Source organism: Cynocephalus volans, chromosome 15 (assembly GCF_027409185.1).
Source record: "Cynocephalus volans isolate mCynVol1 chromosome 15, mCynVol1.pri, whole genome shotgun sequence".
NCBI lineage: Eukaryota > Metazoa > Chordata > Mammalia > Dermoptera > Cynocephalidae > Cynocephalus > Cynocephalus volans.
In genome coordinates, this window is record NC_084474.1 from 73670156 (window position 1) to 73693167 (window position 23012).

The window sequence follows — 23012 nt, forward strand, 5'->3', positions numbered from 1 at the left end:
TCTTGAATGTCTTTTGATGAGATGTGGTAACAATCAAAACTTTTCACTTTCCAAGGGTCTCAAAACTCTGAACACAAATTGGAATTGGATAAAACCCAATTTAGATGTCAGGCACCCCCTTCTTACCTCCTGAACCATCCTGGCCTGACCATGTCTTGCCACAGCTTTCTGAAATAGCCATGTTCATTGCTTGACCATGAATAGAGAGAGATATTCCCAAAAAGAAAGTGTGAAGGAATGGGGCCTCACTTAGCTATTGCCTGCGTCTACGATAGCTACAACCCAAGGATTATCAATGTCAGTACCACTGCATTTCTGTACTTCTCTGCAACTTTGTAATCCCAAATTTTGAAATGAGACTTATAATCAATAAATAACCACAAGTGTGCCCTCTAATGTACTTCACAGAAGTGCGGGGACAAGAGGAGGCTTTGGCCGTGTGCCTTGCAGCACCACTGTGAGCTGAACAGGCTGATTTCATAGCAAGCAAATGGTTGCCAAGCAGGCACACAGTGACTCTCCTAACCTGAGAGGCAGGACCAGGGAGAGCTCGCAGCCAAGATGGGAAAAGAACCCAGGAGACCCGACTCGCCGACTCCCCCTCTAACCACCAGACTGGCACTCCCTTACTAAATAGGAAAAGTTGTTCTCATTCGGCAACTAGACGCTCAAGGAAGAAAAATAATTAGGAGCATATAAATAGCTGGCCAGGATGCAAGCTGGCAAAATTTTAACTGGGCTGCAGTGCAAGAGATGGAGGTGGGAGAAAGCTCTGTGCGGAACTCTTGCTTCATCGGGTCCCTGACCAGCGGTGTCACACTGTAATGCTATGTTGGATCAGCCAGAGGCTGCCAACAGCAACACTATGAAAACTCCCCATTAGTCAACTGTGGAAGACAAAGAAGCCTTAGAAGGGGATGATATTCTGTCCTTTGAACCAGTGGGTAAGTTACAATGTTTTTTTTTGCATGAAGAAGGAGGTGGTCCCAGAAAATAGACACCTCATTTCTTTCTCTGACACTGGGGAAGCTCCTATGTTAACTTAAAATTGTTTCATTAGTTTTGATTAAGAAGTGACTTACCACACATAACATTATAAAGCTCAATATTTTCAAATGGAGGCACTTTAGTCTTGTACTTAAATGATGGGCCATAACCTACAAACACGGTCTTCCAAAAGAAAAGAAAACAAACATAATTAGACATCACTGCTATTGGGTAGCAACCCTTCCTCTGTTTATGAAGACCTTGCAACTTCCCTCACTCCCTCGTCCTCGTCTCTTCTAAAGAATCACTAAAACACAACCTCACTTCACAGCTCTGTGATCATACCTGCATGCTGTTGACCTTGTTATCAAATCCATGGTCTCCCTGGAAAAAACATTTTCCTGATGGTTTCTTATAAACATCCAAAGGTTTCCTACATTGAAACAAATTTACGATCAGCCAAAATTTCTCACAAAATCACTCTGATAAAAAGTCAATTTCAGGGTACAAAGAATCTCCAAGAAGGGGCTTATGAAGCCTATTTGTCTCTTAATTGCATCATCCCTGTAGTGATGGATAGATTATTTTGTTCATTTCTCCAAGTGCTTTTGCTTTGACAGTCACCCCAGAATAAATGGGGACTTATGAACACAAGTCCTGGTGCCTTCGTCGTACCTTGAGCCTACACTGAGCAGGGCACTTGTCACAGGTGATGTTCTATCTGTCTGTGTGTATCATTAGCTCTGAGACTGTCAGATTCTTGACTCTAAGACCGTGTTTGTCTGGTTCACTTCTATATACCCCTCACTAGGCTCAGTGCCAAGACGCAGTAGGCACTTTTTCAATATGTGATGTTTAATCAATAAATGGAGATCTATATTCCATACAAATGTTTGCATACAAATTTACCTGTAAGTATAGTACAACTAGAGTACACTGAGTGGTCAATTTACAGTAATAGTGGCATATCTAACAAAGCTTGGCCTCACCTGGACGGTTTCTCCATTTAGAAATAGAAAATAAAAACATTGCTCTCTAAACATTAATTCTATTTGAACTTCCCTTTTGTGGCAGGAAGACACTTTTTGCATAAGTGTCATGTGGCCCTTTTCCACAAAATTTCAGGTGTATTAATAAAAATATTTCCTAAGTACCTACAGAGTACATAGCACTGAAGTAAAGTGCTTGGAGGAAACAAAGAAATCTAACATGTGGGTCTCCACCTTAGGAAAAGTACTTTGGCCTTGGGATAGTAACATATGTGCATATAAAAACCCAATAATGCAAGAGTTAAATTTAAAATATTTACTGCTAATTAAAATACTTGGCTTTGTTCTGCACTAATTTGCTCAACTGTCCTCATCTCTCACTTAACTTCTACTCACCTCCCATGTTTTCTTCATATAAACCTACCAACTGCACCAAGTATGCACTCTCTTCCAAGCTGCCCATACAGAAAAGGTCCTGCAAAGAACATACTCAGCCAAGCCATTTTAGCCACATCTCTGTAACACTTCCATAAGGATTCCCCGTGTCTATTCTACATGATTTCAATAATTTCTGTTCTTTATACATCTATCTTCTTAATCCAACATATTGAACTCTATCTATGCCCCTAACACTTACAGTATGATAGAGTAGTCCCCGCTTATCTACAGAGCATACATTCCAAGACCCCTAGTGAACAACTAAAACCACGAATAGTACTGAACCCTATATTTTCTATGCTTTTCCTATACATAAATATTGCTATGGACTGAATGCCCCCCAAAAAATTCATTGAAGCTTGATCCCCATTGGAACAGTGTTAAGAGGATGGAAAATCCAATTATGATATTTAAAAGGCGGTGCCTTTAAGAAGTATTGGGAGAACTGGCACCTCATAAATGGATTAATCCATTCATGGAGTCAGGGGTTAATGGCTTAGCAGGTTATAAGGGAGTGGTTCTGATGGCTTTATAATGGGAGCAAGTGAGCAGATTAACTCTCTTGTTCATGACGTTCTCGCTGTGTGATATTCTGGTTGCCACAGGACTCTGTAGAGTTCCCACCAAGAGGAAGGCCCTCAGCAGATGTATTCCCTATTCTTTGGCTTTCCCAGCCTCCAAAACTGTAAGAAATGAATTTCATTTCTTTATAAATTATCCAGTTTCAGATATTCCATTATAAGCAACAGAAAATGAACTAATACACATACCTATGATAAAGTTTAATTTATAAGGTGAGCACATTAAGAGATTAACAATAATAGCTAATCATAAAATAAAATAATTACTAACAACATACTGTAATCAGGCTGGCTGGTTAGCTCAGTTGGTTAGAGCATGGCCTCGTAACACCAAGGTCAAGGGTTTGGTTCCCAGTACCAGCCAGCCACCAAAAAAAAAGACAAAACAATATACTGTAATAAAAGTTAGGTGAATGTGCCCTCTCTCTGTCCCTCTCTCTCAAAATATCTTAATGTTTTTGGACTGCAGTTGACTGTGGGTACCTGAAACTGTGAAAAGTAAAACCGCAGATAAGGGGGGGACAACTGTATTTATTTATCTCTCACACATGTCTAAGTGTTCCATACTGATACAAGCTCCTAAAGGACCAACACCATCTCATATTCTCTCCCTTGATGAGAGTACCTAGCTAGAGCACATGTAGCAGTTGTTCAATTACACTACAGACTGATTCATGACACTTTTCTGAAGGAGAAAGTTGGAGCAAGAGTGAGCGGGAAGGGGCTGCTTCCAGGTCTGTGTGAAAACGGATAAACCTCTAATGGTTAAGTCTTTGGAAGTGGTTAGAGCCTCCAAACACGTTCTGTACCAGATTCAAAAGCAAGGAAGTCTCTTCAGTATTGGAGTCTTTTGTACTTCAAAAAATGGCAAACATCAGAAATATTTAAAGCAACATAAAACATGTTCACAACAACAGAGGTTTTAAGAATAACATTTTCTGAAGTCCCCTATAAGCATTATTACAGGGAAAGTCTCATCTACCAAGACCAAATCAGCCCAGCATGCTAGGGCAAATCCCCAGTGATACTGTTGATTTACTCAAGTGATATGAATAGAGGTTAGAATATAAATTTAAAAATGAAAGACACACACACACACACACACACATGCACTGAGAGACTACAAAGAGATACAGAGATGCTAAAACTCGGAACAGAGATGCATCGTCTTAGCACTTATTGTTTACGTAGCACATACAGTATTTGGAAACAATGAGACTTCTAACTGAAATTGCTTTTAATGATGGCTAAGGACTTTAAAGTATTTCCAATTTCCAAAGAGGTGGTTGTGAAGAGGAGAAACAGGGACAGCTACCTTGCGACATGCCATCTGCGGTCCACCAGTAAATGGATATCCTCAATCCTTCTGTTGTTGGCGTAGTGCAAACGTTTGGGAAGGTGCTGTTTCATGTACGGCTTAAAGTGCTGATCTGGTTTTTTACACTGAAATATAAATGGAATCGAATTTTAAATGGAATGTCTTCTAGAAAAAATCCTAGGTATTCTCTCTCTAGAACGTTAAGGGAGGTTTTAAGCCAAACAAATGGTTTATTAGTGAAATAAATGGAATTTGTCATCCCCTATCAAATAATACACGCTGAAAATGAGTAGGGTCAAAAGGCATGAGATAACTTTAGACATGATATGGCAGGCTATCAGAGGGAGTTAGGAATTGCTAAGATATGTTTCTGACTCATGAGAAAATCACTAGGAGCAATTTTCCAAGGCCTTTCCAATTGCTTCATTCAAAAGATGAGAGGTAAAGTCAGGAGGGAAGAATGCACGTGTTTGGGCCTATCTGGTTCTACACTCGTGCTTTTAAGGTCTCTACCCTGGATCAGAGAACAGTGGAACAGGTTGGTGGGCAGATCTGCTTCAGAGAAAGTAAAGATTTGTTAAATCATGAGTGAATACTTTTCAGTTCTAATGAAAGAATCAAATATTCTCAGTTTGTATCATTGCCAAGACATTAGCAAGTGTTCAGCTGTCTACAGGCCAGAAGTTTTGAAAGCTCTCAGGAAACAGATAGACAGGATGGCAGGCAGTGAGCAGCGTGTTCCTCCCGCCCCACCAGGAGGCGAACATAGGAGAGGAGCTTGTGAAAGCTGCTCCAAGGGCAGAAACCCTACGACTTGCAGCACTTACCGTGAGATTAGCAATAATGGCTTTAGGGTCATCTGTTCAAAGAGAGAAGGAGAAAGATTTCAAAAGAGATGACAGTAATCACCAAAAGAAATCATCTTTGCAGCAAAAAACTCGACTATTTCTCCCCTGACCCCCTAGAAGGAACATCACTTGAGTGTTTTGTTTTAAAAAGATAAATAATTGTGTCTTGTTTTAAAAAGATAAATAATTGTGTGTGGGTAATTAATATTTCAGTAAGTGAAGTGCAGGTAAACAAGTGTACAAATCCTATAGCAACCTGCCCTGCTAAGTCCAGGACTCCTCTTCCGGAAGGCAATTTCTCCTCCCATGGCACCAGGATACTGCTAGGTAAATTCCTTCTTCGAGTTCCCCCAAATGATTGCTCTGGAGCATGGACTTAGTTTATTTGCAATGTAATATCAGGAACAAAACTGGGCATTTGGAGCTATTAATGTAACTTTCTGTTTATCTGTAGATCTTTGAAACAAGTCATCATCCACTTTAAGACGAATCTTCTAATCCATTGAGTTATTTTTTTAAGGGGAGTTTTGTTTCTTTAGTAGTATCATGGGTCTAATTACACAGAGAGCTGCTCCCTCCAGCCATAGACACTCACATGTATATAACTTCTCTATTTTCACTACCAGCAAACAAAGGATATTTTAGTCAGTACTCTGAATTAGCTAAAAGCAAAACTATGTAAATGATGGCTATGCACAAACTGTGGACAGGATTATATTATCTGAAGGTCCCATTTTGAGGGGATGTAGGGAGAGAAAGGAGATTGTAGGTTGTTTGGATTTTGTTTTCTTTTCAAAAGATTTGCTTAAGGATGTCATTATAGAATCAGCAGAAAAGGAAAGCCGTGTTCTGAAGAGATACCAACTGTCATGATGCAGCCCTCCCTGGAACAGAAAAGCCAGTGGAACAGGCCTTATCTGTATCATTTGCTGCTATATCCCCAGGGCTTGGGGCAGAGTAGGCACCTAATAAATATTTATTAATAAATATTAAAAGATTCTTGTTCATATTTGTTGAAAACACATGAATAAGCTTGCCTTGGGGTATAACTATTCACACTTCCAAGACTATTTCCAGAATCTTAGTTCTAAAGCTATGCAATGCAAAGCTAGAATGTGGATTTCATTCTATTTAAATTGGGTTAAATTTTATTTGCATCTTTTTGTGGAAAGAAAATGAGAAATAATGGTAACAATACTAGTTAACACAAGCGGAGTCCATACGATGTGCCTGTTTCTCTATAAGAGCTTTGCAAGCACTTTCTCTCTGGTCATTTACAACAACCCTGGGGGAGGTCAATGCTAGAAGGTGGAGGAGCCTACACACTGGGACTCAAGCAATCTGACTGAACAAGCCATGCCTTGAACCTCTACACTCTTTGCCCTCATTGACCATAGACCTCAAAGGGACCAAACACAGTAAGTTTATCTTCTTTGATAACAAACAGAAAGAAATAGCATGGGACAATCTTGCACTCAGATAAACGCCAGAGTTTTGGTAGGAAATAAATGCCTGAGTTCATGTTTGGGACACCAATCCTTCCATTCTGAAGTACTCAGTCCTTCCATGCTAACAGTTCCCACTTGTTGTGTGGAAAGAGTGGTGGTGAAGAATCAGAAAATCTGGGTTCAAATCCCAGCTCTGCCACTTCCTAACAGTCATTTTCCAAGCCAGTTCCTTCATCCCTCCCTGCCTGTCTGTAAAGAGGATGGTAACACTTTGGCACAGGGCTATTGGAAGAATTAACTAAGATTGTGTATATATCCAGCTGAAATAGTGATGGGACCAAGACATCATTGTCATAACTAATATTTGTATAGCTAAGTGCTAAACACTACTCTAAGCTACATATACATAACCTCTCATTTCATCTCCCCAGCAAACCTTACTTTACCACTAAGGAAGCCGAGGTACAGAGTGATTAAGTAGCTTGGCCAATGTCACACAGTAAGTACCTGAGTCCTAGGATTGAACCCAGACAAACTGCCACCAGTGTCTGTGTTCTTCATCATCCCCTCTACTGTCTCTGTGAAAGTGCTTTGTAAAGCAGCTATTTAATTATTAGTACCTATTATTTCATTGGTCCCCAGGAAAGCTTTTTTGCCCCTAAGACGACCTCCTCATTACATTTACTAATGCCAGAAATACTTCTCAAAATAGACAAAATCTTTCTTGCCTAAGCCCTAAAACGAAAACTCTAAAATGAAGAGGTACCGTAATGACTTGCATGCAGTCTGTGGTGAGGGCCTTCCTATCTCAAGCGAGCAGAGATGGGAGGACACAGAAGACAGGAGAGGTCATGGAAAAGAGAAGGCAGAAACACTGAAGTGTTGTTTATTTCACAACATTGCCTGGAGCTGACCTTGGAATGTTTCCCATTTGTGTTGACTCATGAACGTAATTTGGAAAAAAACTTAATTTTCCAAAGCTTTAAGCTTGGCATCAATGGTTTCTTATTCCCAAGGCTAAAAACTCTAAATGACTTTTTTTTCCAAAATGCAGCATGTCTCCAATAGAACTATGGACTTCTCAAAAGTTAGGTGAGCAGCATCTAAAAATTTTAGTCCACAAATTAAAGTTTTTATCAGTGGCATATCATAACCTGAATATGTACGAGTAAAACATGTGACAAGATGATTTATGCTTATTTTATTTCTCATCTTTCAGAACAGCTGTCACTTCCAGAAGGCTTAATACTGTTTCCTCCTGGATTCTGCCAATTACTTTTACAAAGGGAAAGAGCCCCCTTCAGCAAGGCTCCTAGGAATCTTCATTGTCTGAATGTGGTTCTGCCAACCATGCCACAGACTCTCTAGTATCAGCTAAAGAGCCAGTCTGAACTTCTTATCGAAAAGTCCTTCTCTTGTAAACAGAAGTTTTGGTTATAAACACGTCTCAAATTAAGTGCAATTTCCACATAATAAAAACAAGAGCAAATATTTATATAATGGTACTATGTGCCAGGAACCACTCTAAGTAATATACATAGATTAATTTTCACAATAACCCTATGAGATAGCAACTGTCATTTATCAACCACATTTTTCACACACACACAAAAAAACTGAGGCTTAGAGTTTAAATGACTTATTCAAGGTCACTCAGCTAAGCAGTAGCAGAGCTAAGATTTTTACCCAAGTATTTTAGCTTCAGAGAACAAGCCCTTACCTACTCCACTGTATTCTCATTCTAACAACTTAGTATTTAAAGGATCAACTCACATTTAGCATTATTGCTAAATTTGGGTCGAATTCTTCCTAGAGTTCCAGGCACTAAGGTAATATCATCCACATTAGTCAGGTAATTGCTCAAGAATTCAGTTCTATCACATGTGACATCTTCCATTCCTATGGGGAGAGGAGAAAAAAAAAACGCAAATATTTTCAGGCAATATTAAAATTAAAATCTTAAACAGACACTAAAGATAACATCCAGGCATCTCTTTAATTAGTTTTTAACAACTTAGTGGGAGGAGCCCTCGCTTCTGAGATTTCCTAACCTGATTTTAAATTTTTTAATGTTTCCTAATGTAATCTTTTCAGTAGACTTTGATTTATCCATATCATCTAGCAAGCAATAGAAGGTTGAAAATACATCATTTCAATTATCATTTCAAGTCATTCAGCCAGAACAGCAAGACAAAGGAAGTACCATAACCATGATTAAAAAAAAAAAAATTTACACAGTGCTTATGAAAAAGATCTATTCTTTAAAAAAAAAAAGAAGAAGAAGAAGAAATGCTAGATTGCTTCAAAACTCTTCCCAGCTGGGGGTGGTATAAAAACCGGAATATACAATTCTGTCTCTTTTATAAAATGTCATTTGCCAACTCTCTAACATATCTCCTGTCTTGAGTGCATAATCACCAGTCCTAACTCTGTCTCCTCTGGTGGCCTTGGATGTTACTGACAAAACAATACTGGCTACAAGAGATGAGAAAGAAAAATGTCAACTCCAATGACCACCCAAACTGAAAAACAAAATAATGCTGAAAACAAGTTATAAACAATGTAATTAGTCAGAACTGAAAGCTAGCAACTACGAAGAAAGGGTCTAGGTAGGGAATTTTTTTAACCAACGAATATTCCTCCCTCACCCCAAGACTTATTTTCTGACCCCACCAAGGGGTCTTTTTCTTTTTTATTGAAACGTAATTGGTTATACATACTTGGGGGGTACAGAGTTAACTATCAGTACTTGGGTACAATATGTGATGATCGAATCAGGATAATTAGCAAATTCATCATTACAAAACATAATCATTCTTTGTGTCCATTAACCAATTTCTCGCTAACTCCCTTCCTCCTGTCTCACCTCTAATAACCTCAGTTCTGTTCTCTCCTTCTGAAAGTTCAATGTATTACCGTGATCTTTCTTTCTTACTTTCTTTCTTTCCTTTTATTTATTTTTTAGTTCCCACTTATGAGTGAAGACATGCAGTATTTCTCTTTCTGTGCCTGGCTGTTTTCACTTAACATAATTTTCTCCAAGCTCATCCGTGTTGCTGTAAAGGGCAGAATTTCATTGTTTTGTATGGCTGAGTAATATTCCATTGTGTATGTCAAGGAAAATTTCTTGGTCAATATTTTAAAGAATAAAAACAAAAACAAACAAATCTTAGAATCATAGACTATGGAGGCTAGTAGAAATCTTTACTGTCATTTTTGGAATTTATGAGATGACATGGAACTATGGAAGCTTAATATATTGCTTTGCACAATCCAATATAAGAATATTCCTTAAGAGGAAAAGGAAGTGATTCTGTAAAGGATACCCTGAGGTTTTAGAATAAAGAAGTATAACCCAGAGTGGCCTGGACCTGGTAACATTCAAATTTTTATCACCTCCTGGGATCCCAGATCCAGATCTCTCTTTTTTTTTCCCCCAATACAAATTGGAATGAAAAGAGAGAAAAACAACATATACCAACATAGCACAAGGGTTATATATCTTACCTTTCAACATTTAAACTCTCAGGAAGAAAAATAAAAACAATAAACAGCTACTATGTTCTAGTTCAATGTTAGCCCAGTAAGGGAAAGTCTCCAAATACATATTAATGGAAGACTGAAAAGATCTTTTATTTGCTACATTTCTAGGAAGTCACTGATGCCACCTCAATGGTGAATAATCTCCCTTGCTTTCAAAGACCATCAGAACTGTGCTCAGTGCTTGTCAAGCATCCTAACCATTCACCCTCCTGACCAACTTTGCATAGGTGGCGTTAGTGTTCTCGTTCTACAGCTGAGAAAGCTGAGACCTGAAGAGGCCACATAACATGTACAGTGTCACATGGCTCTTAAGTGGCATAGTGGAATTGAGCTCCATTGAAAATCATTTTTACTCCAAACACCATGTCCTGAAACACTAGACCACACTACCTTTTAAGAAACAGATGCTGTGGCTTCCCAAAATCAAATGGATCTACTCATCTCGGAAGCCCACACACTGACACGACAAGGTTTTAATCTAACCATGACCTTGACAATGCTTCCGCGTGTGACCCATCTACTTCCGCGTGTGACATCTGGCTCCAGCAAGTGAGCAAACGCTCTTGACACCTTTGGGCAACTTAAATTACATCAGCTTTGTCCCATGCTCCAAATTCTCTGTCCTCTCTGTAGCTCTCCACCAAGCCAAACTCCGGGAGCATGATTTTGCAGAGGGTATCATTTAGTCCCCTCAGGGGAGCAAGTTAGTCCCCACATTTTTTTTCCCATTTCTCATGGTTCTTCTAGAACATTCTGGAAAGAACTTCATACCCAGGGCAGAGCTTTAACTAGGGAGAATTGTCTGCCACTTTTTACAGAACTGCCAAAGAGTCACCAATTTTTCTCATCCAAAAAGCGAACAACCCTAAATTTTAAGGCCACTATTTCAGTGTGATATTTCTGGGATTCGGGAGGCACTCTCTACAACTCAGCACATCTGTGAAATAAGAATGCCCCCACCTAGATCTATAAACATATCACATTTATGATGCTTTTGATCACCTCAAAAAAGTGGTCATGCATTTTTCTACTTTTTAAAGTGATTTCGAAAAAACTGCTTCCTGAACTGCTACTTCCTTTCTTTAACAGTCTGCTGTTTTGCAGCAGGGCCCTCTGGTTTTGGCCTTGAATTCCCCTGGTGAATTCTGGGAAAGCATTTCACTCACACGCCACTTCTGTGACAAGAATCTTATGTCTCTGCCTCCTCGTCATATTTAGATTTTTTTAACCACATAAACTCCGTGGGCTTCTATTGGGGATGTGGCTGGCAGGAATGGAGGACTATCACCTGATATGTCACATTCACAGAGGAAGCTGATAATGTCACAAGCAAATTGTCTGCAACACTTTAATAAGAGACAGATTTCTGCAGAAAGGCCTTTCACCCAAAAGAGAGGAAGATACAGGAAGTCTCTGCTTTTGATCAAAATAAACCCAAGGTCGTCTCAGGTCATCTCATACTTTTGAATCGTGGCCCAATTTGTTTCCCCATCTTGAAAAAAGGGGGAAGGAGGTTAAGAATAGAACCTTGGATTCTGAAAGCAAGAGTCCTTTTCTTCCACATTATTTATTTATCTATCCTATTAGCAAAGAAAAAACAAAGCTTTACCATGGTCTCCGACAAAGATGACATTTACACACCGATGCAGCTTTTGTTGTTTCAGTCCATCCATTAATTGCCCCACAATCTTGTCAATTTCCCTCAGAGGATTTGTCATCTGGAAAAAGCAGCAAGTTAGTCCCTGCAGGTTTTTTTTGTCTTTCCGTTTCTCATAGATCTTCTACACTAGAACATTCTGGAAAGAAAACTTCAGGCCCAGAGACAGAGCTTTGTCAAGGGGAGATTTGCCTGCCATTCTTAAGGGAAACACTTTATATCTGTATTTTTTCAGGAGAATTAAAACTTCTCTTCATCTTTTTCAAGATTTGTTAATATAAAAATATTAGAACTATTATTAAGGGAAATTCTTTTGTTAAAGATAAGTGGCCTTTTTAAAATGTAACAATGTCCTCTAAATCTAAGAGTTTTGAGAGTGAACAGAAAGTTGGACGGATAGTTCAAGCCTCTTGTTCCCTAAGTGAAATCCCATTAGGTTTGAAGTGTGGCAAGAAGATAGAGTCTAAGTGAATCAGAAGCAGTTCTGAGGTTAAACTCATAACCTTCCCACTGGATAATAATTAGAACATCATTAACACAATGGGATCCATCTCATATTCTGAACTTAACTGTCAATTTCTGAGAGCAATAGTTTCTTAATGGAAGAACCTATTCTAAGAAACAAGCTACTGTTTCTCAATTTAGTTTCTTCCAAGCTAATTTTGAGCAAAAGAAGAATCTTCAAGAGTCCTAACTTAAACAGAAGTGAACCACTGAGATTGTTCTAGAAGATTTCTTATTTAGTCTAACAAAATACAAAAACTCAATTCTTCTCTGAAGAACATTTCCAAAGCCTAAGAAACATAATCCACCTCTCATTTTCTTGTTTCAAATAGAAGTTTCTAACAGCATGAATTCTCCCCGGTACTAGAAGCTTCCCTTTTCAGTCTCATCTCTAACTGTGCAATGGAAAGATGTTAAAGAAAATTCTCATCAGACAAATACTTGACAGTACTTTAGGGAAATTTTGCAGCTTAGCTACCAATCACACACATACACCCAAAATGACTAAGATAAGAACAGAAAGGATCTGAGCATCATTTTTACTCAGACATATATCTTTCATTAGCATCTTCTTAGATGAACCAATACCTTTCTTCATTTCATTTCATCAGTGAAATCAGGTGTAAACTTTTTTTATGTCAGGAATCAGCATTTCAAATCCTGTCCCAAGGATTAAGTCACAATTGAAAGTTTCAGAATGAAGTATACGGTATAATCTGAAGGATCCAACAGATGTGGGACTGAGTGGTATTTTCTTCTGAGCAAACCATGCTCTCCTCTAAGATCTTTGTCTAGACAAAGAAATGCTAAATGCACAATCTATGTCAATCCTTGGCAATGACTTATTTTCCTTTACTCAGCAGGATAACTCAGGTAAAATCCAAAACCTTCATCTTAGTGATCAGTTCAGACAATCATAACTAAGATATTGCCTGAGAAGTACATGAAGTTTTCGAGAAAACCAACAACCCACAGGCTCTTCTGAAAATACTGGAAGGAATAGATGTTACTCACATCACTATGAGAAAACACACACAACTCTTATCTGCCCATTGTTTTCTCTTTCTTTCTATCCTAGCTATTCCCTTGTCTAGAACCTAAGACCTTTTTTGATCTCTGAAGGTACATATCATTAATCTAAACCAGCATTCTATCGAATTCTAGTCTACATTGTCTTTAACAACTCTCCCTGATACCTTGCAGGGTTGTTCTCAAGCACCAGAGCTGCAAACCATTGTGACTAATTCTGTGAACAAGTACAAGCAAAACCAATAAGCCTCCTTAACAGTCACTCCAGCATAAATGTTAGTACTAGTTTTAGGACAACTATCTCCAAAGAAAGTTTAAAAAACTCTCCTTTTCTTCCTGAAAAATGAAAAAACTTTCATGCTGAAAGTTCAGGAAGTCTTCACCTCAGTGTTAACCTCTGAAGTACCAGATTTTTCTGGACTCAAAGCCAAGGATGATGCACCAGAGTTTTTCTAAAACATATTCTGCTGATATTCAAACCAAGGCACTGAAGGAAACCTTCAACTCAGACCTGCCCGCCACAAAGCTTTGGAACAATAGATAAACTTACTTTGTCCTGACGAGTTTCCGCAGCATAATGATCCATCCTATGTAATTTTCTTCTTCTTTTCTTTGGAGGAGCAACTGGTCTTTCCTGTCTCCTCTTAGGGGCAACCTTCCTCTTAGGTCTCTTAGCCGGAGTAAGAGGTGAGCCATAACTACTCTCCTGTACTGGCGGATAGAGATGTCTGGACTCAGAAGTCGTCTGTCCCTCTGGGTAAGATAATAAAGCTCACACTTTCCCACCTAGGGTCAGCAAAGTCTTAGCTGGAAAAACTAAGGCTCCTTAAGGGAGAAAAAAAATGGTGTGAGGGATGATTCGGGGAACTCTCTAGAGAGGAGGCTCCTAAATTGATCTTGATGTTGCGGTGGCAGCTTCTCCACTGAGAATAAGAATAGAATTTAAGAGAATCCAGTCATGTGGGTTTCTGTTGGCTGGGAAGCCTACTTGTGGATATATCTGAAGGTGGCATTAGAGAAGTTTTGCATCCATAACTCCTGCATTAAGGAGAGACTGGTGTTTGGTTATGAAAAGCTCTCCATTTATAAAGTACTAGCTTAAACAGAATATTAGTCACTTGGTCATTTCAAAATGGCATTGAGTCTCATGTAAGTCATTCTAATTCAGAATCTGATGAGTATCTATCTGTTCACATCCATCAGATATATCAGAACAACTGCCACCTTCACTGGCAAGGATCAGGAAAAAAAATTTAAAACAAAGGACGGAATGAAGCATAGATAATAAGCAATCCTCATTAGCCATAGGTATACATCCAAAAATCAGGACTTTCAGCAGGAGAGATAACTTCTCAATGACAATTGAGGTTTCTAGTACAAAAGAACTCTAAGCCACATTTTCTTTCAAAATTAGATAAAATGCAAAATGTCATCATGATCTCTTCATCTTGGTATGCAGATCAAGAAAGTGTCTACTTATGCTCTTGCGGTCAGAAACCCCTTCTTGTAGGGAGTAGCAGTGCATTTGCGTTTTGTTTTGAATATCCAAAGAGTAGTAAAGGTTGACAGATAAACTGAGCAAGGAAGATAACCTTTTGGAACTTCCAAATGCTAGAGAGAAACTGGCCCCTGATTTGCTGATGGTGCAAAGGTGAATTAAAGCAGCAAGCTCTGCTGTCTAACTGACTCCTCTCTCTCTCTCTCAGTACTGTTCTGAGAGCCATTCAGATGCAGGAAGTGACAGGAGGAGAAACAATGTTAGTGTATACAAGGAGAACATCTGTCATGCGATGTCACTGTTTCCAGGGCAAGCGATTGCAAAGGCACTGCTCTTTCTGTCTCATCCTCTCACTCCGGCAGAGCAAAAGACACAGCCCCATAGACTGGTTTGGTTTGGTTTGGCTTTTTTAATGCTTCTAGTTTTAAGCAAATTTCCATGAGAAGAGCAGCAAAAGTAAAAGAGGGTTTTTCATTTCATGGTCACCGAATACATTCTGCTAGCACTCAAGTCTGCCCATCAAACTCTAAGCCATTGCAAGAGACCTCAACATTCCAAACGCTCCATAGGCAAGCCCTTCCGATTGCAGCAGGTTAGAGGAGCAGAGGGAGAAACAGGGTTTAGCCAAACTGGGTTTTCATCCAGTGATTATATTGCATGTATTCCTTCTTCAAATGTTAGAGGTAGATGAAAGCTAAGTTTTCACTGACCAGCCATACTTTAGCCTGAATTTAGAAGTTTTAGCCTGAGGTTATTTAGAGGTTGGAGGGGGAGGGGCAAATTTCCCCACTTGTCAGAAGGATACTTTGCCATCGAAGGTAGGGACTAGCCAGCCAAAGCTCTGCCTCTAGGCCTGGAAAAGCAGCCGAATAAGGAGTCACAGAGAAAGCACAAAAGGTCAAAGAGAAAAAGATTGTGCCAATAATCAAAAGCAAGCATATTTCTGAACATTCACCATTACACTATGAAACCAGGAGCAATACACCACTTCTTGAAGTAATTAGCTCAATGTTTGGTTTTGAGAATCATCCTGGAAAAAGTGTACTTTATTAAGTAAATAAAGCACAAATTTCAACTGAATTAATCTTATGGTAGCATACAGAATTTTGATAGAATCATTTCAATTAAATTTCAAGTGCAAGTCATTTTCTTACTATATGTAAAAGATAACGTACTGATTTTAAATATAATCTTTCAGCTAGTGTGCATAATATTTTCATGTACAATAAATGTGTATGATGATATATAGGTATATATACATATCATATATAGGTATATAAACCAATTAGCCTATGATAGAAGAGAGGTTTGCTGACTTGCTTTGGTGTCCTGTTTAAAAAGTATAAACTATTTTTTTTCTTTCAGTTAAAATAAGATTCCTAAAACCAGATTAGAAATAGTTTAAATCGGAAAATATCCTTTGCCTTATGAGAAGAAAGTCACCAAGTTATCAGGTTACCATAACTGAAGATATACTCCAAGGTATCCAATTGAGAGTGTTTAACCAGTAAATACATGAGAATACCCCAGTTCCAAGAAGCAGTAATGCAACATAATATGAAGAACATAATATGAATACTTCCAATTCTTAATTCAAAAGTATTGTAGACAAAATCTAATTGTATATTTCTGAGTATCCCTGGGCATAGAAACCATCAGTACAACAAATTAAAGCATCCTATGTAATGCTCCATTATTCATTGCTCAGTACTTTAAAAACTCTTGTTTGTTTCTTAATTAAAACACATATACATACCCTTTAAAGTGGGTAATTATAACTAAACTACACATCAGAAATCTAAGTATGTTCATGGATAAAGAACATTTATTGTTAAGCCATATAACTTTTAAGGTAAGATGAGTTGTACCTCATCTGTGTTGTTAAAAGTCAACATTTATCATAAAGAAAATGTTCTGTATGATTTGAACATAGTTTTTAACTAACCACTTTGCTTATCTTCTGGACTGAAGGAGGGTTGAATGGTTCCTTGAGAAGGACCATGGTCTGGGAGTCAGAAGTTCTAAGGTTCTATCTCCAAGTTCTACACTTAATAGTCAAGCAACTTGAGCAGCCCCAGAACTCTTTAAGTACCAGGCTCCTGCTTTTAAAACCCCTGTTTTGCCTACACTACAGAGTCCTTTAGGGGATATTATTGTCCAAACACCGTCAAACCTTTAAATACAGCATATGCAACTGCTTAGATGTTGTTGTCTTTTTCTAACATTTTAATAAAATGTGATTCCTTTTGTTCACTTTAGATTCGTCTCAAAGAAAGTCATCCTAAATATAAAACAGCCATTCTTGCTTTGGTTTTCTTTCTTGTCAAAATAAGATTTGTATTTCATGTATGCAGATGTCTATCACATTTTATCATTTGTGTTTCATAATCATGCAATACCGGTTAAACATAAAAGGGATAGAAAAAGAGCATTGGACTCATATGACTCCAGTGATTTAAGACAAACTTAGAATGGTGTCATGTAGTTATTAGTTTCCAATACTTAAAAAAATCATCACTGAAGTGAACTGATATTAAAACATTAAGAAATACTTATGGCTCCTTAATATTTAGACATGCTGCAATTTGTTCAAGAATACTTAAACCAAATTACACATATCTGTATCTCCAATTCATCCTTATACTAAACACAGTGAACTTCATTAAAGTCAACAGCATTGTCACAGGTTATAAGAGAATTGAAGGCAGTTTCCATCAACAATGATTTTTTAAAAATATTTCCTCAGCCAAAATCAGGTTTTATGTTAATGCAGGCCTCACCATCCTATTAAGAAAGAAAGGTAGAAAACATCTAAAATATTACAAAGTTTAGATCTGTGAACTCCGCCACATTTTAAAATAACCTATGCTGAAACGTCAGGGAGATTTGCATCCTCGCTGAAATAGGAACATAATAAAACACAACTTCCCTTTCCCTCCTTCTGAATTTGAAGTTGTACTGAATACTACCTCACAAACAAGTTTTCTTCTACTGTGATGGCTGAGGGTTTCATAAGAAGGGTGTCACACTGGTCTACTAAACAGATTCATTCAGCAATATGTTTCTTTCAATTAAGAACTCACTTCTTGGGGTGCTGAATATGTTCATACTCTTGAACACTGTGATGGTTTCACAGTATATATACCTATGCCAAACTTTATCAAATAAAAAGTGTCCAATACTATATAATACATGCCAGGTTGATCGCACCTGCTAAGGCTATTGGAGCTGTTGACCTGACCTACCCTCCCTGAACTGCATAATCATTTTAAGGGTGAAAAAATTCAGTTGCAATGTTTTGTCCTGTAGGTTATGTCTCCGGATTCCTTTCTACTCCTATTCCAGTAGTGGCAAATGCCGATTCTTCCCTATTCTTCACCTTATGACTGATGCTCTCAGGACTGGAATACACCCCATTTCCCCTTCACCGAGTTTAAACTGTTTGAATAATAAAGTAATCTGCAATGAAGTTCCTGTAAAAGAAACAGGTTGTTTTTAAAATATCTTTTTAAATGTTTTTAGTCTGGTAATCATTTGGCTATATGTAAACCTTACAAATACAAACACCCCCAAAGACTTTGCACAAATCCTGAAATAAGGGCAGTAGATCAGCTAGCCCAGCAGTACAAGTTCCTCTTAGGCAGATGAGAAACTACTAACCTCAGGGCCAAAAGGACCATATTTGTGTCCAGAGAAATCAGGTTGTTCAGAATAGAAGGCATAAACTGAAGGCCTACGGGAAAATTGGAAGGTTTAAAATCTCCCCCAAACCACACATAACAAAGAATATCAAATATCCCTACACATTAAACAAACAAAAAATCCTCTCAAATTAATCTCCCAACTACTGTTAGAATTACCATGGAAAACTCTTCCCCATCACACCCAGCACCCTCTTCACCACCCCCACCATGGTAATTGCCTGGTACTATCTTCAAGAATCAAAAGTCACAAAGGAAAATCTGAACATGTATTCAGGTCTTTGATCCTGGAGATAATGGAGCCCGATGACAATTTACACAGGTCATGCTATCTGAAGCCTGAAAGAACAACTTACTCTACTACAGTGAAAAATCAGTTTCCCCGGTCCTTGGGATGCTGCTAGTTCATTTATCAAAGCTAGAAACTCCCTTCAGCTCTGCTGTAGTAGCCAGGATTAATAGTTGTAGTAACTCATGTAATTAAGTGGTCCCCAATAGCCACAGTCCATTGTATCCTTCTTAGGGAAGTAGGACCTAAGTAAGGTAAGAACCATAAAGCTTTTCATAACTCCAAACCTTGGCTGTGCTTCTGTTTCACAGTGCATCTGGTGTTTCACCCACTTCTCACCTAAGATGCAAATGTACTGAAGAGAGAAAGACAGTTGGAGGAAAACAAGTACCTCTCGTTGTCTGGTAGGGCGAGCCACTGCAGGATTGTTAATATCCTCCGCTCGTGAGGGATGACGCTGCAGAGGAATAACAGGCAAAACATGCTGTGAGGTTACATTCCCACAAACTCCAGCCTGATGAGTGCTTGCTCTGGCACCCAGGGCAAATGCCCTCTATTTACCACCATCTGTTTTCACTTCATTATAGTAAAAGGCCCCCTCTTTCGAATTACCGTGTAAATTTCTATTTCCATTTGCAACATATTACGTTGCCCAACCTCTTCCACAGAAGACTAGACTGGAAACTCTGATTCACGGTCAAAGGGAGGAACCTGTCTTGCTGATCAGAAACTCTGCTGCAGGCAGAAATGACTCTGACTTCAGAATCATTGCAGTTTAGTGGGTCGAGCCACCAGCTATGGACACAGAGGGAGTAGCACTTACATCTCCAATGTGCCTCTCGCTGGCTGTGTAAGCTCTCCTGACCTCTAGGCATCTTGACCTCTCTCTGCCTCAGTTTATTCATCAGTAAAATAAAGATAACAGCAAAGCACACTGCACAGCTTGGTTTTAAGGATGAAATGAAACCAAGCAAGGAAATGGCACATACAGTGTATATAGCACATGGTAAGTGCTAAAAAAAACTTTCAATTTTTATTAATAATCACGGAGTCATCATTCTTCTAAATAGCTATATAGCTCTAGAAACTTTACCTAACCTGGAACTTTAAGTTTCTCCTTTATAAAGTAATGAGTTAGAGAAGGTATTGTTGAAATTCTCTTCCAATTCTACAAAAATCTGTCAAGAACAGGCACATATAATTATGAGACTGACAAAAAGGGTATAATCTTCATCCACATTGACTTTTGTGTTTAAGTCTCATTCCTCTGTTGAAATATAATTACCCTAAGTCTGGCACTAGTTTTAAGAGCTCCCAGCTAACATGATAGTACTGTAGCTTGGTCTGAGTTACATTAAGATGTTCTCAAGCTGAGTGATGGTTTTACTTATGGGGAAATTTGCTTAGTCTTTCCTAGCAAGGAGTACAAAACACTTTTCCACTCCCCCATCCAAGATCAGGCAACAGAGGCATGTTCATGATGAATTCAACGAAAGTACACATTTAATTGTGCTTAGGAAAGATTATTGTGGGACATTGGGCGAGCCATTTAAACTTTTACTCTTAGTGGACATGAGCAAGAGAGAGAATAGCGGAAAGATAAATTCTCAGAGCCGTGTAGATGGTAGACTTGGCAGGGGCTCTAATCATCCCCTCTCCCCACCACACCACCCACCTCTCGAGGATTTGTCATTTTTCTGGCATCCTCTCTAAGAGTATCATACAAGACCAGAAAATCATGGTTACCATAAAATGAGTCCTAATTTAAACATATTCCAATGCTAAGTGAATAAATGTGACCCTGTTTATTATATCCTATAATTGAATTAGAAATAGCCAGAGCAAAGCCAAGTTAATCGCTTAAGGAATTTAATTTTTCAGACTTAGAAATCTTTTGTATCTGAGCAAAATAATTGCATATTTTGAATTCTTTCCTAACTGGAAAAAAAAAAAAAAAAAGCAAATGCCGTTATGTAGCCTTTTCATCTTATCTTATTTCACTACCTTTAAAAGCTGATTTATTTGATGTAATTGGTGTTAAGCCACAAAAATGGACTCTGACGAACCCACTTCTAATGCTAATGGAAAAATGCAAGGTAACAGAGTTTGTGTCAAGCTCAGAATGCTCACCCTTGAATGCCCTTGCTGGGATGGGGTACTTGAACAGTAGCAGGTAGGTAATGAAAAATTTTGGCTCTCAGGCCAGAATACTTGGATTTAAATCCTGACTCCAACAAATACTGGTGATGAGACTATGGCACATTACCTAATCTTTCAGTGCCTCTGTAAAATGAGGATAATAACAATCCACCTGTCCCATAAAATTGTCATAAGGATTAATAGAGGTAAAACACATAATGCACTTAGAATAATGCCTGGCACATAGAAAGGGTTTAGTAAAATGATAGCTTTTATTAGTATGTACAGGATTTAAAAGTCCACAGAGATGATACATTCATTCATTAAATGTTTGTTCAAGGCATTTGTGTAAACATATATAAAGAAACAAGATACTCCTACCAAAAAGACTATTATGGAGGAATCACCATCTTCTTCTTAGGGAAAAGAAGCAGGTAATTATCATTTTCTGGGCAGGAGCTGATGTATGCATGTGGTAAGAACATTAGATGAGAACTCTGGAGGTCTGAGCTTCCACCCTAAGTGTGACCTTGGGCATAACGTTTAGTATCTCTAGGTTTTAGTGTTCTAATTTCTTAAATTAGGAGTTGTACAAGGTGGTCCCTAAATTTCCTAGGAGTTCTACATTATCTTTATAAAATAACCTCAGAGACCAAAAAGACATGGCCTTTAGTCATTAGTGTTTCAAACACAACGCAGAGATAGCCCGGATAAATTTGACCAAGGAAGAGCATTTATCCAAGCAGAAAAGGAAGTGGGGTACACATCGCTGTCTTCAGCATTATTTAATTGGTGTAGAATTTCTCATGAGACCAAGTACATTACACATGGTCAGAAAAAGAAAACAGAGGAAATATGGAAAATAAAGGATTAGATGAAGTATTTAGTGGTAATGGGAAACCAATTACCTTAGAACATATACAAGGGTACTTCAAAAAGTTAAAGAAATATTTGTATTATCTTTTAATTCTATTTTTCCACAAATTTTTTGAAATACCCTCTAACAGACATTGTTTAGTCAATGTTGAAAGAGAAAATGTGAATAAGAAAACAAATACCATTTGTTAGTTGCTCTCTATGTAATAAGTACCCTAATAAGCACTTCAAATAAGTTAACTCATTCTGTCTTCACAACATCCCATGCCAAAGGTACAATAACTTTCATTTAAAGATGAGGACATTAATTTGCTGAGAGATTAAATCACTTGCCCAAGATCAGCAATCTAATAAGCATCAAAACTGGGATTAGAATCGGTCTAAATATTCACACATAATGGGAATTACTGCCTTTGAAAATGAATTGACATAAAAGAATGTAACGGAGCATCAGCTCAGTATGATCTTGTAATGAGATACTATCATTTAAAAAGCAAGAATAATTCTAGGTTGCAATACAGAATCAAGTTGAAAAGATGGGCTTCGAAGTCTAAGTCTGTGGTTGCAATCTGATTTTAAATTTTAAATTTTTCAGAATGTACTATGTGTAGATTTTCTCGACCTATATACCCTTAAATAACTGAAAGTAAGATCATATTTTTTAAAGTTATAAAAAGCTTCAAAAAAGGGAAAGAAAAAAGTCAATCCAAGACACTTCCAGAATATAGAAATAAAAGAATAGTCTGAGAAGCAAAGCAAAACTACAGACTTCTTTGGACACACAAAAGCCACCTTCTTATAAGGGGTTTCCAATGGGTGGAGAAAATTGCCATTCAAAACCAGAACACTGGGCCTTTTCAATGAAGCTTTGCAGCCGTTTTAGGGGGATAAGGGTGGGGACTAAGTATTAATTATGCTGTTGGCTCCTCTCCATTCTGCCAGGCAAGTAAATTGTGGAGCAGAAGAAATCTCTTCTATAAGCATCTGTGACAGTCAAGGGTTAAAAAAAAAATGTAACGCAGTGTCATTTCTAACATTCCCACACTTATTTCTCAACTCAGAAACCTCTCTTTAAAAAAAAAAAAAAAGAAAAGAAAAAAGAAATTTTTAATGGGACACTCTGTCTTAGCTTCAAATCACCAAACCCAATTTTCATTTAGCCCTTCA

The 23012-nt window shown here is 38.1% G+C and overlaps 1 protein-coding gene across 9 annotated transcripts in view; it reads right to left on the reverse strand.

Moving 5' to 3' along the window:
* Positions 1 to 23012, reverse strand: part of ENPP2 (ectonucleotide pyrophosphatase/phosphodiesterase 2) — a 103041-nt gene that overhangs the window by 23123 nt on the left and 56906 nt on the right. For 5 of the 9 annotated variants that reach the window (XM_063080160.1, XM_063080164.1, XM_063080163.1 and 2 more), the window contains exons 10-18: positions 19222 to 19287; positions 18501 to 18573; positions 13893 to 14048; positions 11762 to 11870; positions 8383 to 8508; positions 5141 to 5172; positions 4311 to 4438; positions 1333 to 1420; positions 1083 to 1170 (exon numbers count right to left, since the gene is read on the reverse strand). In XM_063080160.1, the coding sequence (XP_062936230.1) occupies positions 1083 to 1170; positions 1333 to 1420; positions 4311 to 4438; positions 5141 to 5172; positions 8383 to 8508; positions 11762 to 11870; positions 13893 to 14048; positions 18501 to 18573; positions 19222 to 19287 (866 nt within the window). The remainder of the gene's footprint in view (positions 1 to 1082; positions 1171 to 1332; positions 1421 to 4310; positions 4439 to 5140; positions 5173 to 8382; positions 8509 to 11761; positions 11871 to 13892; positions 14049 to 18500; positions 18574 to 19221; positions 19288 to 23012) is intronic. The other 4 variants (XM_063080168.1, XM_063080167.1, XM_063080166.1 and 1 more) reach the window with 1 other exon arrangement.